Raw genomic sequence first — 20,208 nt, forward strand, 5'->3', positions numbered from 1 at the left:
AGGCAGGTCAGCTCTGCGGCGTATGCAGTATTGACATGAATAACATTTTATGTAACAATCTTTAGAGATTCACCAAGCACTTCATAACACAGCTCAAAAGTGTTGATATTTAAGAATATAACACAGCAAATAAGTTGTTTCCAATCAAGTTCTTCTGAATTAAGAGTCATCTGTGGTAGGAGATTTTGTCAGTATGAAGCTACTATTGTAGTAAACTTAAGAAGCAGTCTGGAGTGTATGTATTTATGCTTGTATAAAAATGCTAGTGCAGTCTTCATCCAACAGATATAAATATACTGATGTAAGTACAGTTATGTCAGGATCATCTTATTCCAAGATGACCATAAGGCTAGTAAAAGACTATATTTGAAAAATCTGTAGATCTGGATTCCAGTTACTCTGCTATTGATTCCTAATGTGTTTAACAGCAAGAGAAACTCTACCTGAGTTTCCACAGCTGCAAAGTAGGATTGCTTATATTCCGTTTCTGTCATGTATGTGATTGATTCACTTCTGTGAAGCATTTTGTATATTTCGGATATTGCTGCCTATAGGAAACAGCCCTCCTTTGGGAGTAATGCAGACTGGCATTGCTGCTTGTTTTTTGGCATGTTTCTTTTCCCCCTGCTGTTTTGGTATGGTGAACACAAACTGCCGTATGCCCTCTAAATTGAGAAACTGTTCTTCTGTCTCATCTTTGCCCCCTTCCCCTTTGCACAGCCCCCTCATTGGCTGACTAATAGCATAGAGGGCAAGCAGGACTATGGTTCTGCCTGTTTCTTGCTTTTCTTGGGACAGTCTGCTTCCACAAAGCTACTTCTGAATGGAAGAGGGATGCTGCTTTGCAGCTGTATTTACTGGGGTCCTGGGAGAAGGTCAGCTATGATCTAGCTATTCATTTTAAATACTGAAATAGTCTTGTAAGTTGATTGCATTTTTTTTTTCCTTTGTAACAATAGGAGGTTAGGTTTGACATGCAAAGAGTTTGACTATAAAAATCCTATAGTCCCTCTGACTTAAAACCCCCTCCCCAACCACACTAAAAGGGCGGGGGAGAGGGGGAACAAAATGAAAAGGAATTTTGAGAATCTGTAAGGACCTGGTGCTTAGAGAAGTCATTAAAAACGCTGTTTGCATGCTTTAAAAAGCTGTCAGTCTTAACCTGGCCCTTCTTTTAACTGACACGTTTGTTGTATATTTGGGAATGAGATCCTTTATACCTGATCCTTCTGGCTGAAGAGTTTTATTTTGGCAATGCTTTGTTATTGACAGTATTTTTGGAATTGAGCCAAATTACCTGTTCACCATCAAGTTCAATGACAAAAACCTACCTTTAGACTTGCTATGGGTAAAAGGTTGCAGAAAATGTCCTTTCTTTACAGGAGGAACCCATTCATTAAAGATTTCTTCTACTTCTAACCTCACTCTGTATAGTTTTTCAGTTTCCTGCTCTGTAACCATCTAGCATGATGTCTGTCACTTGGACTGTAGATGTTTGAACTTGAATCCGTATGTTTAGAACAACTTAACCCATCTTTGTTCAACTTCATCATATATATTGGCTAAAGTTAATAAACAGAATAAAAGTAAGAGAGTTGTGATGGTTCATTGGGGGACTTGGATAAAAACAGAAAATTGTTGAATGAGAACTTGCAGCTCATTCAAATAACTGGCTTAGTCCTATATGCTTCACCAAAAAATGTTCCTTATCTCCTAGAGGTTCAACCTGCATTAATACGCTGATTTAAAATAGTAAGAGCAACCCTGATGCAAGTCTGTATGAAAAGAAATGGATGAGACCTATAATGATTCAAACTGTATTCTACATCTATAGATAACAATTTTAGAAAAGCAGTATTTGATAGAGCAATGGTATGATCCAGTTGTCATCTTACAGCCTGTAATTAGTATTACTGAGATGGAATGGAACTCACATGAGAGAACCTAATTCGGCTCCATTTAGCAGATATGTGTGCATCTTTAGCAGTGCAACTTTTGAATTGCTACGGTGTTGTCAACAACTGCTTTTTAAATAAAATTGAGTAATGAGTATGTAGTTATTTATACTATTTTTTAGTATCTTTGATAAAGAACATAAGTTAGACACTGGATAAAATTTAAACATATTACTGGCTACGAAAACAAGATTCTTCTACAAAGGAGTTATTAAACCTTATTTAAAAGGGATGAAGATGTTCCAGATTCCAGTGATAGTTTCATTATCTCTTGATGTTTTGTAGCCCATGCCAGTAAATAAGCTTTCTAGTTTGTTTGTACAGTGTTGGTTTGAAGTCTTGACGTGTGCGAGCAGATCACAATGTTTTATGAAGTGCCATGCTGTTTGCAGATGAATTGGATAATTCGTATCCTTTCCCCCTCTTATGTCACCATGGGGCAAGTTTTAACCCTTTGTATATCCTGTATCTTAATAAGCTTCTTACTCTGCCAAAGAATTTTTAGCTAGTTCATAAACTGAAATGGTCATTTTAAGGACTACTACTTTGTTGGATTCTTCTGAGCTATTTGTCTTGTTATTTATTCTGTAGCTCTGAGACTGAGTTGAATGGTATGCTGTACAAAAGTATAGCTATATGTCTATTTAAAATGTATTGACTGTTTTTCTTATGTTAGGGAATAGACACTTCTAGGTATCTCCTGGAATCTCTTCTTGCTCTTTCCTGTTTTAGATCAAATTACCTTCCTGTTGTAATGCCATCTCTTTTTGTTCTGAAACTTGGGAATCACTTTTTTCCCCCCTGCTTTCCATCTCATCTGTTTTGTGTAGACTTTTTTTTTTTTGGTGACAAAAATGTGAAACTAGTAACTTGAATGAGAATGTTCCATCAGTTCTCACTATGATTATCTGTCACTTTCCAGTCTTTTTCTCATTCTTAATGAAGAGAAACCTAGAAGCTATGCACGCATCAAGTCCTGGCTTACCATACATAACATATATTAAAGACTGCAAGATAGTGTCTGTTTCTCAAACCATAGTCATATGCATAATTCAGTCTCAAAATAGAACAGTACTTCATACATTCAATGCCAGTTTGTTGCACAAAATCCTACCTTGCTCTAAAAAGTGAACCAGGAGAGACCTTTCTGCTTGCTGTCATACTAGCTCAGAAGGACTTATTCAGTTATTGGTTTTTACCATTGCTATATATCATAAAGATATCTAAATTGAAATGTTAATATTACTCTGAAAGAAGGCAGGCAGCATTAATAGCAAATATCTCAAAGTCTGAGAATCAAACTGGGCAAAGAAGTCTGTAAATAAATATAGCTTATTTTATTTTTAAAATACTCACCCAGGACTGCTTGCAGCTTCAGTTGTTCATGAAAAGCTGTATTCAGACAATTATTTAAGGAAAATATAAATAGATAATTAACAACTCTGTGTTTCCTTTGTAACCCAACTAAAATAATAGCAGTATTATTGAACAGTAAGTTTGTTTGGCAGCCATAGTAATATCATTCCCTCCTTTTTAGACACTTCAAGAAACCATGCGCAGCAGTGTGAGATTTTGCAACACATACAAAACACCTTCAAGATTTGGTTTCTAACAAGCAGACGTGTGATTCCCCCCCCCCCCTTTTTTTGCTGTCATGTGATGCCAGAGCATCAGTGGTTTACATGTCTTTACTCTCTATTGATGAAATATTTGCTGATGATCCTGCTGGAGATGCAAATATTTGTCTGGATCAAAAATTGTGTTTTGTGGAAACAGGTTAATATAAGTTACACTTCATGGTTTCTGCGCTTTTAAAGAGCCTGATCTCATCTTACATATATAAGATTTGCAAAGGAATGTTTACAAAGAAACCGGGAAATAGTACCAAAAAAAGAGAGAGTTGTCAGAGCAAAAAGGAACAAGACTTATCCCAGATTGGGCAAACAAAGAATCCAAAATTTTCAAATACTTTGAAAAGCACTGTTAAAAAGATTGCCAAGTGTCCATCTGCTCGCAACTTATCAGCTGAAGAAGAGGAAAGTAATAGAGAATTTTCACTTTCTCCAACATTCAGTTACAGAGTTGCTATTGCCAATGGACTACAAAAGCCTATTTTTGTAACAAACAATAATAATGAAGATATAGTTCCAGATCTGTCTTCAAATGATAGTTCATATTCTGAATCGTTAAGTGAAGTAAAAAGTAACAGCAAGAAAAAGGAATATTTATCACACACAATGCCTGTGAGACGCAACAGAAAGAGTTTAAGCAGCCTTGCACCATCTGATGGAAGCTCTGATGGAGAACGCACTTTACACACACTAAAGCTGGGAGCTTTACGAAAATTAAGGAAATGGAAGAAGAGTCAAGAATGCGTCTCATCAGACTCGGAGCTAAGTACATGGAGAAAAACATGGGGCTTAAGAAGTAAATCTTTAGACAGAACTGGTCGCCACCAGAAATCAAATACTCTTGAACCTGGCTTTAGTTCAACAGGTTGCATTAGTCAAACCCATGATGTTATGGAAATGATCTTTAAAGAGCTTCAGGGAATCAGTCAAATTGAAACAGAACTTTCTGAATTAAGAGGGCATGTAAATGCTCTGAAACAATCAATTGATGAAATTTCTAGTAGTGTAGAAGTTGTACAAAGTGAAATTGAACAATTGCGAACTGGATTTGTACAGTCCAGAAGAGAAACTCGAGACATACATGACTACATTAAGCAAATAGGCCATCCAGCAGACAAAGCAAGTCTTAGGTTTCTAAATGTGCCTGAAGAGAGATTTGAAAAAACTGAGAATATAGTTTACAAAATATTAATAGATAAAATGGGATTCTCAGAAGCACAAAGCACTATTAAGATTGAATTTGCTCAAAGACTGGGGCAACAAAGGGACTGTCCAAATGCGAAGCCAAGACCAATTCTTGTTTACTTTGAGTCATCACAACATAGAGATCTGATATTAAAAAAGTCTTATAAACTTAAGGGAACTGGCATTGGAATTTCTACAGATATTTTTTCCCATGACATGAAAGAGAAAAAAGAAAGAGGACTACCCTCCTCTCAGACATATGAGAGTATGGATATGAAGCTGTTAACTGTGGAGACAAAAACTAAAAAGCGTGATTGGGAGTCACCTGACAGTGATAAAGAGATGGAATCAGATATAAATAAGAACAGTTATGCAAAGATATCTAAATCAGCACTTCAAATAAAAACAAGCACTACCAAGGGGAGTATCCAGTCACCAAATACTAGAGACCTTAATAGAACTGCTGACAGTAGCACTTTTTCAAACAGAAGAAAATATGTTGATCAGTCACCAGAATATGACAATATGGAAAAGCAATCCAAGGCCTACTATTCAGACATGACCCCTGTATGGCATTTGCAGAATGATTTTGCAACACCAAAACTTAGCCGTTCAGAGTCAGATTTCTCAAAATTGTGTCAGTCTTATTCTGACGATTTTTCAGAAAACCAGTATTTTAGCAGAACAAATGGCAGTTCACTATTGTCTTCCTCAGATCGAGAACTTTGGCAAAGAAGGCAAGATGATTCTACCAACTGGTATGGTGGCTCCCAGGAACAGGCTTTTGCCCAAGGTGTGCTACAGTATCCAGCGCAAAATGAAGTAGAGAACACAGAAACAGTTGACAGTGGAGTAAGCAATGGAATAATATGTGTATCTGGAGACAGAAGCCACTATAGTGGTTCTCAGCTTTCTTTACATGATGATCTTTCACCATGGAAAGAATGGAATCAGTTGGAACAAGGGGCAGATTTGTGCTTAGACTCATCTACCCAAGAAGTTTTTGCATACGATATGAGCAGCCCTTCAGATCAACAGATGGATTTCAGAACATGCCAAAGTTCTGATCTCCAGTATGACACTGAGAGTTACGATTTTACCCTCGATGGTACTTCTCCATCATGTCCAGGCCTTGACAGTGAATCACAAAGTCAGTGGACTGGTCAATACGATGATTATCAGGAAACAAATCCTAACTCCCTTTATCAGAATCAAAACAGATTGCCTATGATGTACCGAAGTCAGAGTGAACTACCAAGTGATGACTCAGAAGAAGCACCCTCTAAATCTTGGCACAGCCGATTAAGCATAGATCTTTCTGATAAAACTTTCAGCTTTCCTAAATTTGGATCTACACTTCAACGTGCTAAGTCAGCATTAGAAGTAGTCTGGAATAAAAGCACACAAAGTTTAAGTGGGTATGAAGACAGCGGGTCTTCTTTCATGGGAAGGTTTAGGACCTTATCTCAGTCTACTGCAAATGAATCAAGCACAACACTCGATTCTGATGTTTACACTGAGCCTTATTACTATAAAGCAGAGGATGGGGAAGACTTAATTGAACCAGCTGGTGAGAATGAAACAGATTACGTAGAAGTAATGGAACAAGTCCTTGCTAAACTAGAAAATAGAACTAATACTAGTGAAACAAGTGATCAGATCCAAGAATATGAACTGGAACAGCCTTCATATGAAACTCCTTATGCAACACTACAAGAGGAGGAATATGACAGACAGTTTGACAGTGTGGTCAGTGAAACAATATTAGAAGTCGAAGATGACATGGCTGCTGACATAGAAATAAAGGAAGATGAAAATCAGAATGTCCCAGAGATGCCTACTGAAACTCCAAAGAAAAAAAGAATACGACCATCATTTAAAGAAGCTGCTTTAAAAGCCTACAAAAAGCAAATGAGTGAGTTGGAAGAGAAGATCCTTGCTGGAGGTAATAATGTTTTAATGTTGTCTTTTAAACAAAATATTGTTCTTATTAAAGTTGGTCATCAATTTCTGTATGGTATCCAGTTCTGCTTCCATTGAGCTTGGTGATTTCTGGTTTTACTGTCACGGTGAAATTGTTGTCCTGAGAAGTCAGAAGGCTAAAACTTTATGCCAAGTCTGTTTTGGAAAGATTTTCTTAATATGTCAAACAAATGTTTATAACCAATTGTATTACTTTGAATTGAAGGTACTTCAAGTCTTTTGCAGTTTAATTTTTAAACTCTTGTTAAAATAACTAAACAGTAGACTATTCTTAGAGTTGTCATGTAGCTTTATAAGTGTATTCACAGGAGCAGTCCAGAGGGAACTATAGTGTTTCCTTTAGCAGTTTTATAGGCGTGGCTCTATATTCATCTTGATGAGCAATGGTCTGCAACCTATAATTTGCTGTGTAATTTTGATGAGAGTGCAAGTCTAAACTGATCTGAATTCTGTCTACCTGTACTCATAAGACCTCAGATAAGTAGATGTTTCTCAGAGAAGGAAAAAAAAAGGAAAGAAAAGGAAAGAAGAGGTGTAAATGTTAGCGTCCCTGTATAAGGGGGGAAAAAAAAGTCTTAACTCACAGAAGGTTTTGAGAGAAATTTTTTTTCTCATGATCTTTATATTCTGTGCTAAGAGACCTGAAAGCAGACAATTGTTAAATATATATAATTTTAATACCTCTTGTAATAAAGAAAGATGGTGATTTTCAAGATTAACCTACATTTGAAATGTTGACATTATTGTACTGCAAGTGCATTTAATTGGTAGCTCATTATTAATCCAAATAGCCAGATGGTAATTGTCACCTTGACTGAATCTTTGTCTGTCTTGCAAAAATAATAATCAGAGACATTTATATTAAAGATGAAGAACTGTGCTGTTAGCCAAAGAGTGTGTTTAGTAGTAATTAGTATCTCAGGCTTTGGATGCTGCGTTTCTTTCATATTGGGTAACTACTTTTATAATGAACATTCAGTCAAATTGAAAGTGTTGCATAAACAATTAAATATTGCTGATATGAAAGTCTGTTTTTAGACTGAAATAATGATACTAAGTTATAGATTTGCATTTTGCAGATATGTTTCTACAGTACTGTGTTAGACACAAGATGGTGTATGTACTAAGAATCAGCTAGCAATAGTTAGCATTTTCATTACTTTTTCATTGTTAAACACTTTGAGGTGCATGTTGGGGGGAACCCAGTCGTCGTATCTAGTCATCGTTGCACAATAGGAACGTAAAAGGCATGGAGAGGTAGTTGAAGAAGGCTTATGTTGAAGATGCAAGACTGAAATCATTGCTGCCAGTATATTGTCTGTGCCTTAGTGTGTGTTACTAGATAACATGGGTGGTTGTTAGAAGATGAGAAGTTACTTTTGGTGTTACATCTCATGTGATCAGCCCTATGAATTACAGGAAATATTTTTGTTCTTCCTTTAATCCAGCAGGTGAAAAAATTTATACTTCAGCCTCTTAAAATCTACTGAAGTCTTTCTTTGTGAATTACTGAAGTACTTCTTATAGCGTATTTGCAGAGAAGTCAACTGGCCCAAAAGTCCAATGTTTGAAAAAGTGTAATTGGATGAAGACTATGGATTGTAGTGTGTCTGCACAGTTATAAAATGTCATACTAGGGCCTCCATTTTCCTTTTCACTGAAATAAAGAGAGAAGGGAGTATAGTAAGAGGTTAAAGGGAATTTACAGACCAGCTGCTACAACAGTGGTACTTCTCAGATTACCCTTATCCTGAAAACAGAGTGCATTGACATTTGAGTAGCAGTTCTGTGTTTTCTCCATGCTTTCCATTTTCTGCGCCCACAGGGAGGAGATATCTTCCTGTCAGTGATTCTGCCTCAGCAGTTAGTAATTGATGTGTTAAAAATGTATTTTCGGGTCCTATAGAACACCTGGCAATATTCATTGACAGGACTGTCTTTCATGCTTTATGTCTAATGGATGAGTGTGATATTTTACTTGACTTCTTGCATTTGCAGAACACCCAAGAATTCATCAGAGTTTAAAACTTTCAAAATATATTTAATAGTTGAAGTGCCGTACCAAAAGAATACGTTACCTGAACAGTTCTGCCTAGTGACATGTTATTCCAGTCAAATCTTTTTTGAATTAACTTTCAGTGAGCAGGATGACTGTGATATTAGAGAGTCTCTTCACTGATAAGGAAATCCATTTTTAGAACACTTTGTGTGCAGCCTTTGAAGAAGGCTATCTTTTTAATGTCACCTTTTCCTCAAAGAGCAAACACATTCAACTTCCATATATCATTTGAATTGCACAGCAATTTTGATTTCATTTACAGTAAGTATAAGAAACAACATATTGCAAATTAATCCTTAAGTTCTACAAAATGTACAAACTGTACAGTTTGTAGCCTGTTAGTTCTCAAACCCTCCCTCCCCCCTCCCCATTCTTTTCACATGAGGCCTCATGCTTGTCCAGAGAATACTTACTTAAATGAATCATTTAAGCAAATAATAGTTTGGGGTATTACACTTTGCTTTTAATGTTTGCAGGAGCAGTAATACCTTTAAAGAAAAGTGACTAATTGCTAATTTAGCATTTACATTACTTTTATGAATGGTTTTCTGACTCTTACCTCTATAAATGATTCATATGATTCATATAAATGATTCAACTTCTGTTTTTTTTATTTGTGGATGGAAAAGTGCTGGTTGCAGATCAAGTTCCCGGAATTAATCTTCATTATATAACCAAAGCATAACTCACTGTTTAGTGAATTGTTTAATCTGTCCGTTTAGGCAGGGATTGGTAACCAACAATCTGGCCAACAAGAGATGTAGCTAAATAGTACAATAGTAGTATTTCTCCAACCTAGGACAAAAAAAAGGCTTAGATGAATGTTCTTATTTTCATTCTAGTAACACATGAGGTAACGTCATTGAAACTTTGGTGCATAAATAGTTTATCAGTGCACAACAGTCCAATTGGATAGTCCTATTCTCTCTCTAGTTGGAGAGAGAAAAATATACTATGGGCTGATTGCTTATGTATTATTTATTACAACATGTTTCTGGAGACATACTGGAGTGAAAGTAATAGGATATGTGGATGAGAGGAGATGAAAGTAGTACATAAGTTATCCTCGGACTTAAAGTTCTGTAAGGACATAGAGGCATTGTGATGATGCCATAAAACTCCTAGGCATGTATATTAATGGAAGGATTGATGACTTTTTAGAAAAATACCAGAGAACTGCTACCTAGTGTTTTGTTTCTTTGTACGCTATAATCAAGAATTTCTTTTCCCTTTTTTTTTTTTCCAGGCCTCACTTGTTACTTTCTCTCTTTCTAGCTTTTTTTCTCCCTAGTGGCTTCTTTTATTCCCTCCCCATCCTGCTCTCCTTATCTTTTACAGCTGCCTTAGAATAAACATCATTCTCTCTCCTAATAAAGCCATCACTCTAGATAAGCTGCTAGAGTTGCATGAGCTCTTGAGTCACCTTTAATGATAACATAGACTTCCCTGTGTGAATGGTAGTTTACAAGCAATATCTTCTTAATCTAGCTGATGAAGATCTTGCTGATCATTTGATGACCAACCAGATTTTAAAAACTCTCAACAACAGCAACAACCAAACAAATGTCTTTGGTCTGGAGTTTTTGGCATGGAGTAAGCTGTACATTGTTTATGGAGTCAAGATAGATGAACTTGTCTTATGCTGTACCTATATACAGTGTATATACACTGTACATATGCACAGTGACAGGAAGGATTGGGGAAGCACAATATTACAATCAAGTGCTAAGCTAAAGAGATTCTGTTTTGCCACCCAAGTGTAATTCTAACTACTTTCATGGGATGGGTGCCAGACTTTCTGTTTATGCACATTTTCCAGGTGATCAACGGAGCATCTATACAATTATGTTTCCCTGGATGCTTAAGTAGAAGAACGTATCTGTGAGGTCTCCAGTTCCTAATGATGCAAAAGTATTGTTGAAATCATGTCAGCCTTGGGGTTTGCCTCCCTCATCTGTAGAGAATATTATGATATCTTGCATGATCAGAAGTTTTGGTAAAGACAAAATTGACTGATACATAAAAAATTTTAGCAATAAACATAGATACATACGTACAGACACTTGCACTTTTATGTTGTCTAATACATAGAATTTTTGTGAGAGGCTTTTTTTTCTGCAGTTGCTCATGTTTAATTTTACTAATTTTCAGATAAAAACCTGTATAAAGAGGTTTTTTCAGGTAGTCCATGTCTTCTAGTTGTGTTGCTGATAGAGCTGTTTACAAATGTCACTGATACTCTAATAAGGTATATGGTGTATAATAAAATACAGGTTAACTAGAAAAAAGATGAAAACACTGTTGAAAACAGAAAAGACTGTAATCTGCTTGCTCTAGCAAGTAGCTGCTGACTGATCTGCTAGTAGTTTCTCTGGAGTTGGCCAATAAAACAGGTTAAATTTCTTTATGTAGCACTGGGACCTCAGAGAGGTGATGGCGGAACTCATTTTGACTCTGACGTTTTTTTTCCCTTTGAGAACTGATCTTTCCTAATCGCAGAGGCCAAGCAGCAGCATGTGATTTTGCCGGTGGTTTCACAGCTCCGCAAGCTGTGTATAGCTCCAGGTACCACTTGTAATTGCTGCTTTGCCAAAGAAAATCTTGTCCATCAGCTGCACATCAACCAAGAATGAAGAAGGAGAGACAGAGAGATGATCATGCTTTTGTGCCCTTGCTGCTCCATCCGCTTTTCCTAGAGAAAACATGATCATAACTTAGTGTTATCAGGTTTCTGCAGACTACAGGTCATAACACTGTTTCCTATTTTACAGTTAGGCATCTCTACCTTTTTCTCAAGATATTTTTCTTTTGTCTTCTGCAGCTTTAGAGTACATAGCATTTTGTTAGAACACAGAGAAAAAGATTTCAGGATGAAAGGGTTATTCGTAAAGTGACCCAGTAATAACAACTTCTCCCACCTCATCAAACCTATCCTGTAATCAGTGGAAAAAATCCTTCTTTTACATCTTGAACTTACTAGTAAAAGTAAAATAAAGCAGGAGAGAAGAACATACAGAAAATAGATGGGTAAAAGCTAAAGCAGTCTTTATCCTTAACCTTAACCCACTGGTCTCCATGTCCCATTTAGCACAAATAGGATAGAACTGATGGTTCTCCACAACCATAAGGCTGGGAAGATACTGTAAAAATAATGGAGTGTGGTTTGGGAGCTTTTGGAGCTGGAGGAGGGGAAAGGTGGTTGTCTTTTTAGTTCATTTGTTTGTTTTCCTTTCCTCTGTCAAGAAAATACGTTCTTTAGTAACCAGTCTTCTTTGAAGTCCTTTGCTGGGTGAAAATCCGCCTGTATATAATTGATTCTAAAAAAATGAAGAGTGTTTTTAATATAGTGATTATGGAAATCAGAGGGATTAGTGTATGTCCTGTTGGGTAGAAAAAGCCCAGTGGGAACCACAAGTCATGCCTGCATTCTGCTGTACCAGTCTGTGGCTTTTAATATCAGTCTATATCTTCAGTGATTATGCTTAATTATTCCAACTTATTATTACTTTCAAGCAGAGCTCAAACAAACAGCATGTAATTTGATTTGGTTTGTGTCTGTGGTACAAAAGCTAACAGGGAGGGGGGAGATTTTTTTGTTTTGTTAAGAAAGCCTCTTTAGCAGAATCATCTTGCTGAGGCTTTTTTTAGCTGCTTTAGTTAAAAAAAAAAAAAGACAAAATATGCAGAGCTTTATAATGCTTTTTACATTAGTGGTACTTACATATTTTGTATTTGTGAGTATATGTTCTTACATTTTGTAATATCTAATATGTATGAAAGAAATGGTGGCTATGTTATTAAAAAATTGGTATCGTTTTCTTACTAAAAACTGAAGGATTGAACAGTCTTTGGTTTTACATTGACGGAAAGATTCTCAGAAGCACAGTGCAGGTAAAAACATATATATTGAAAATAATATGAAAACCCTAGCTTTTTTAATGGGTTTAGTATAGTAATAAGTTTTATGTGCCAGACAAATGCCACGTAATGCTTGAGACAGGAACTTTTATAGCTGCCTGTCTCGCTCTTTATAAATGGTTGGAGAAGTGGTTCTTAAATAGTCAAGGCCACTGTCTGTAGTTCTCTTTGCTTCGTATGGGTACCTTCCTCTTTCAGTTCTCATCAGCGGTTTCCTACTATTTTATTTGAAGTGGTGGCTGTATTCAGTTGAAGTCTTTCACTGTACCTGATCCTGTTAGCTAAATCAAATGCTTATCCCTTATTGTGGGACCCTTTTTTTTTTTTTTTTGGCCTGGCTATAACTGTATAGATAAATAGATATATTTGTCTTGCAGTTTTCTAAGATCTATCAAAAAAACAACTCCTAATGATAAATATAGTATTTGCAATCATTAGTTAAATTGTTAGCATTGATTGTATAGTATCATTTGCATTTGTTTTCAGTTGTCTCAAATTTTTCTGGAATATATTTTATCTGTGAGTTATTTTTCTTTTATTTTATGAAGCTTTCCGAGTCAGCTTAAATCCTGTAATGCTGTAGGAAAAGGACTACTGACTGACTTTTCAGACTTGTATATTTTGGCTTTAATTTGCCTGTATGATGTTTCTTCTAAGTGTCAGTGCCTGTCTATTTTTGGAGGTGGGATACTGGGCTAGTCAAACTTTTAGCTTGACCATTTTTCTGTGATATAATTCATCTTCAGAGCCTGATAGAGGTCAGAGGCAAAAACTGAATTATATGAGACTTTCAGAGAAAAAAATATAGTTGATACTCTGTGATCTACTTTGCTTTTGCATCATTTCCTTGAGCTAATTTGTTTTAGCTCATGTTTTCAAAACAACTTTCATTTTGTGGTACCATGACCTGATTTTCTACAGTGTTCTATACTTTGTCTTTTAGTAGCTTGGAAATGGATTCTGTGTCTTCAGCACCCATAATGAACTGATTTGTCTCCTTTTCTCATCACCCCAAATTTCTGTAGTTGTTTTCATTACATTTCTTCTGTTGTATTTAGTGAAAATCACATTTATAATGAATTGTAGCATGCTGTTTGTTCACTTCCAATGTGACTGTTTCTTTCCCCCTTCTTGTTCCTTAGTCAGGCTGTTTTATTATAATGTTTTATTATGACAAATTATTTTTCAGAAAAAATCATTCTAGACAAGATCTTTTCAATAAATACATTTTATTTTGTGTACAAGCTTTTTTCCTGAAACACTCAGGTTTTTATTTTCTTAAATTCCAAATACTGTAGAAAGTTAAACTTCCTACATTTTTTTTGTAATAAAAAAGTCAAGTGAGAAATTTTCATAACAGAATAAATTCCCTACTTAACAGATTTCATGTTTCAAACAATTCTAAAAACAACTCTAATAGTGTAGCTAATTTCTGTTTTATCCTGTGACCATTTTCCTGTTTATTATGTATTTAATTCTGCTTGCTCTCATGATAGACAGGTCTTCAACTGTTTTTCAAGTGGTTTTTTTTGCTTGTTTTAACTTTTTTGCTGTTCAGTGACTCGAACAACTTTTTAAGCTTTCATTTGTAGCATTAAATTGTCGATGACATGATGATAACAGCAAAGATATAAACAAATCAACGTTCTTTCTTTAGCTCTGAACAGAAATTGTTTTTAAAAACTGCTGTAAATGCTTTCAGTTTTTTATTGAATGTGCATGCTCATTAGCACAGTCTCCCGCATCAGTGACAGAATTGTTGTTAATAGAACTTCTGACCTCATTTATCAACCAGTAACTTCCATGTAGGACAGCAGAACTGCAAGGCTATACTAGGAGCCAGTGTTTTCCTTTAGAATCTGTTATCTTAATGAGCACAGTTTGTTTTCGTGTTCTAAGCAGAAAGAAATACAAATATACTTTTTGCCTCTAAACTGAATGAACGGAAGATAGAATTCTTGAGAGAACAAATAAGCCACTTCTGTCAAATCTTTGTAGTACAAAATCTCAAGTCAAATTGTAACAGTTTAGAAACGTATACAATTCCACTTTCTACTAACTAATCCTAACAGCTTCTGCTTTTTCACTATCTGATGTTTAATATCTGTTATATTAAGCATTTTCACTGAGTGCTGCTAGACACTTGAAAAGGTTTCAAAGATTAATGTAGAAACATTCATTGAAAGAATCCTGCTGTTCTATTACAACTGGTGTTAAACTGTTACCATCTTGAGGAAAAATAAAAAATGTTGTATGTCACAAAGAGAAGGATATTACATTTTTATAAGGATCTCACTAATGCTTGGTAAAAAGGGAAATTTAATGGCAACCACTTTAATGGAGTAAAATACTTAAGGGTCAGAAAAATAAACTGTTTAACTTCTGCGTCTTCTAAGCATGTGCTGCTGATGCCCTAGGTTGAATTCAATTTAACGTGTATGGCATATAAAAAGTATGGATTTTATAGTACTTGGCTTTCGTTAATCATCTGAATATACAGAAATAATACTCGCATTTCATTTTGGCAGTCAACTCATAGTGATGTACAAGTGTTTCAGATGTACAGGCACACCTTGGAGATATTGCAGGTTCAGTTCCAGACCACTGCAATAAAGCGGATATCGCAATAAAGCAAGTCACATGAATTTTTTGGTTTCCCAGTGCATATAAAAGTTATGTTTACGCTATACTGTCATCTATTAAGTGTGCAATAGCATTATGTCTAAAAAAACAATGTGCATACCTTAATTAGAAAATACTTTATTGCTAAAAAGTGCTAACCATCACCCAAGCCTTCAGCGAGTCGTAATCTTTTTGCTGATGGAGGGGCTTGCCTCGATGTTGATGGCTGCTGACTGATCGGGGTGGTGGCTGCTGAAGGCTGGGGTGGCTGTGGCAATTTCTTCAAATAAGACAGCGATGCAATTTACTGCATCGATTGACTCTTCCTTTCATGAAGGATTTCTCTGTAGCGTGCGATGCTGTTTGATAGCATTTTACCCACAACAGAACTTCTTTCAAAACTGGAGTCAGTCCTCTCAAACCCTGCCGCTGCTTTGCCAACTAAGTTTCTGTACTATTCTCAATCCTTGGTTGTCATTTCAACAATGTTCACGGCCTCTTCACCAGGAGAAGATTCCATCTCAAGCAACCACTTTCTTTGCTCATCCAGAAGAAGCAACTCCTCATCCACTAAAGTTTTATCATGAGATTGCAGCAATTCAGTCACATCTTCAGGCTCCACTTCTAAGTCTAGTTCTCTTGCTGTCAGTTCTAGTTCTCTTGCTGTCAGCCTGTCCTTTGAAGCTTTGAAGCCAGGCATGGACTTCTCCTCTCTAGCTGTGAAAATCCTAGCTGGCATCTTCTTCCAATAGAAGGCTGTTCTGTCTATGTTGAAAATCTGTTGTTTAGTGTAGCCACCTTCCTCAATTCTCTTCGCTAGATCTTCTGGATAACTTGCTGCAGCTTCTACATCAGCACTTGCTGCTTCACTTTGCACTTCTATGTTATGGAGATGGCGTCTTTCCTTAAACCTCATGAACCAACCTCTGCTAGCTTCAACCTCTTCTTCTGTGGCTTCCTCACCTCTCTCAGCCTTCACAGAATTGAAGAGAGTTAGGGCCTCGCTCAGGATGAGGCTTTGGCTTACGGGACTGTTGTGGCTGGTTTGATCGTCCATCCAGACCACTCAAACTTTCTCCATATCAGCTGCAATAAGGCTGTTTTGCTTTCTTATCGTTCGTGTGTTCGCTGGAGTAGCACTTTGAATTTCCTTCACGAGCTTTTCCTTTGCATTCACAGCTTGGCTACCTGCTTGGCGCAAGAGGCCTCGCTTTCGGCCTGCCTCGGCTTTCGCTGTGCCTTCCTCGCTACGCTTCCTCATTTCTAGCTTTTGATTTAAAGTGAGAGACGTGCAACTCTTCCTTTCCCTTGAACACTTAGAGGCCACTGTAGGGTTGTTAATTGGCCTAATTTCAATATTGTTGTGTCTCAGGGAACAGGGAGGCCCGAGGAGAGGGCGAGAGACGGGGGAACGGCTGCTTGGTGGAGCAGTCAGAACACCCACGACATTTATTGATTAAGTTTGCCGTCTTATACGGGTGCAGGTCGTGGCATCCCAAAACAATTACAAGAGTAACGTCAAAGATCACTGATCACAGATGACCATAACAGATATAATAATAATGAAAAAGTTTGAAATATTGCGAGAATTACCAAAATGTGACACAGAGACACAAAGTGAGCACGTGCTGTTGGAAAAATGGCGCCGATAGACTTGCTCGATGCAGGGTTGCAAAAAACCTTCAATTTGTAAAAAATGCAGTATCTGCGAAGCGCAGTAAAGTGAAGCACAATAAAACAAGGAAACAAGGTATGCCTGTAGTTAAATTTTAATAATATTTGAATATCTTGCTGATCACAGTGAGAGCCAGACATGACCTGCAATTCACTAGACATTTTAGGTATCAGCATACTATCTTTCAGTGGTAAATTCATAGCAAATAAATTGATACCAAATAGTTCAATATTATAATAACACTTCATTCTTTTAGAGAGATATATTGGCTGCTAGATACTGCTTTCAGGTGAAGTGCTCTAAAACTGAAGTTAGCTCTACCTATATCAGAAGAGATACTCAGGATTTATGGAAAGTAGGGCTTGTAGAAGTTGAGCAATTTGCTTAAAAGTACGAACAAAGGCAGTAGCAAAGCTAAATGTTGAAGTTAGGCATGAGAAGCTTCCATACCTGTGTGCACAAAATCACATTATTAAAAGGAAAAAGAAGGGTGACAAAGTGCCAGAAGTTTTTATTATTCATTCTGTTGAAGACATCTGAATAAAAGGACATGTTACAACACTGGTTAGGATTAAAGATGATTTTTAGTACCAGGCTAAATATGATATACTGCTACTTTGAGATTCGTCTTGTTTCCATATGATTACATATTCAAAAAAAAAAGGTCACAAGGTACCATGAGAAGTATGCCCAACTTGCATGTGCTGTTCTGATGTACAGTGCGATAAAAGTCAAGTGTCGGTATTTGGGGAGCACACTTAGAAGTGTCTAAGTCTAATTTTTCAGTATCCTTAGTACCATGTTACACTTCATACATTTGTTATACAGCTCTCACCGACTTTGTTCAGGAGATGCAAGTCTTCAGCTTTCTTTCTGCCAGACTTATTGAAAGGTCTCAAGTCAGTCGTCAAAAAGACTCCTAAAGATCCGCTGACTCAAACTTCACATTCTGTTTTCCACACTGAATGTGACTGAGTGGTCTGACCAAGGTTAAACTGGGCAATCACTCTTGAATTACAAAGAAGACGCGCTGCTGCAGCTTCTTCTAGTTGTTTCACTGTGAGATACCTAGATTACTGACTTGAGCCCAGACTTTTGTAGAGGCACAGGCCTACTAAAATAATTTCTCCATACCCTTAAGAGGGCTACCTGGTTACATTAAAGTTTGCATGGAATGATTTGCTTAATGTCACTTAAGAATTGCCTGGCAAAGATAGATAAAGTCCATCAACTGCCTCATTTGTAAGGCTGTCCTTTTTTTTCCTGTTATCTTCTGTCTTATTCAGCTCAAATAGAAATCTTGCAGACAGGGATTTTAACAGCTTGCAGGGTTTTTTCACCTGCTGGGAGAATCCTTCTAGTGCCATCATGTAAAGCAGCAATGGGAAGAATTAGCATGTGGTTTAAGACAGGGAAGGCCAAATTAAGGTTGCACAGACAACCTTAACACCAGGCATTTTTTATTATTATTATTATTATTTTTAATCATTGCACAGATTGAGGGTTATTTTGGTTTTTAACGTGGTAAATTTTTTAAGAATGATCCTAGTGACATTGAAGTAATTAGCAGTAGATTGGAATCTTTGTCACAAATCACCTGCCACTCATGCTCACAGAGTAGCTCATTTTATTTGACACTAGTGCTAAAAACATTTAAGACACTGGCAGTAGATTTCGTAGACACTTACTGATAGCAGACTCAAAGTGAAACTTAGTGAGTCTCTAGTATATTGAGGTCTGTGACAGGTTCAGGAAGGAGGTGTTCTCTAGTGAACACCTATTCTGCTTCTTCAGTCTCACCACCTTCTGGTCTGCTTCATCCAGTCTGGTTTCTAAAATACCGTAGGCCTATGGACACACAAGTCCAGCCTAACTCCTGCCACTCTCCTGTTCCTTGTCACCCTGCATCATTTCTGTTCTACTCCTGTTCTCAGTCTCCTTTCCCAACCAATCCCTGTTTGCTCTCCGGTCTCTGTCCAATTCCTAAATTAAAAAAGGTGCTGAATCTGATGGATTAGACCATAATGAGTATCTAGTACTTTAATCACAAAGGTACACACTTTTTTTTTTTCCCTTTTGATTGTGGTTTAGTTGTGAGAAAAAAAATGCCAGGATGCCCAGAGTACTTGAAGTCTTAAATGCAGGCGAACAGTTAAAGCTGCACTTTGAATGATTAGTATATCTTGGTATGAGCACAACACACAAAAAAATGATAAAAAATCAACAACCTTCAGACTGGTCTGAACACAGCGAGGTCTGATTATGTGTGCTTTCTACCCATCTGTTCATCTGTTGTTTCATGACAAAATTCATGCTGTGAAATGTCACCTATATTGCAATTTGACACAGAAATCACAAGTTAACATTTTTAACAACAGAAAACATTTCTTTTTCTATTGCACTAAACCATGAAGCACTAAAGCAAAATCCAGTGTCTGAAATGTACTGTTTTTGTTGTTTTGTGACTGATATAGTGACAATACCCATAAAAATATATATACAATGAGTTACAGCAGCTGGGTTTATCTCAAACAAGCAAAATAGATGAACAGGAGTAAAGCAGAGCAGTAGAAGCTTAGAATTTGTTTATAGCATAGAATGTGAATGTATTCTCACACTCCCCACCCCCCACAAGGAGTCCAAAGCAAAAAGAAGGAAAATTTCTACATTTTACACTTACTACTTACTTGATTACAGTAGTAGTTATAAGACTCAGCCATCAGGCGAGAATTTTCTGTCCTATATTATCTATCAGAGAATAGCATAATTCTATATTTAGATTTAATGTTGGCCCCTCTATTAATTATGAATTGAACTGAGACCAAAGAACCTGACTTCTCTCACCATGAATCTGATTAGATGGCAAATCTAGCCATTTGTATTATGCACTTTTACCCATAAATAAAATGGATATGCAGTGCAGTAGATTTTGATGGACTGAATACTCTCTGATGCAAGCTAAAATAGGAAAATTAAAGTTAAAAAAAGATTCTTCGGATAGTCATTCTTCCTTTCTCTGCCTGCAGCTAGACTCCAGTAACAAAAAAGAAGTTATTTGGGAGTAGGACTCTGTTAGCTGAGGGTCTTCAAGTTTGGAGCTCTTTCCCAGAAGATTCTTCTAGAGCTCCTAATTGGTGGGTTTAGGGCACTGTGGAAGCTTCTTTCAGCTTGCTTGACCTG

At 36.7% G+C, this 20,208-nt stretch overlaps 1 protein-coding gene across 2 annotated transcripts in view; it reads left to right on the forward strand.

The window, feature by feature from the left end:
• Window positions 1-3,605: 3,605 nt before the first annotated feature.
• The window catches only part of UNC13C (unc-13 homolog C), a 214,103-nt gene continuing 197,500 nt past the window's right edge, over window positions 3,606-20,208 (forward strand). For both annotated transcript variants that reach the window (XM_026060864.1, XM_026060863.1), the window contains exon 1: window positions 3,606-6,716. In XM_026060864.1, coding sequence (XP_025916649.1) covers window positions 3,752-6,716 — 2,965 coding nt within the window. In that variant the 5' untranslated portion in view covers window positions 3,606-3,751. The remainder of the gene's footprint in view (window positions 6,717-20,208) is intronic.

The sequence above is a fragment of the Apteryx rowi genome, unplaced genomic scaffold (assembly GCF_003343035.1).
Source record: "Apteryx rowi isolate R43461 unplaced genomic scaffold, aptRow1 scaffold_172, whole genome shotgun sequence".
Taxonomy (NCBI): Eukaryota; Metazoa; Chordata; class Aves; order Apterygiformes; family Apterygidae; genus Apteryx; species Apteryx rowi.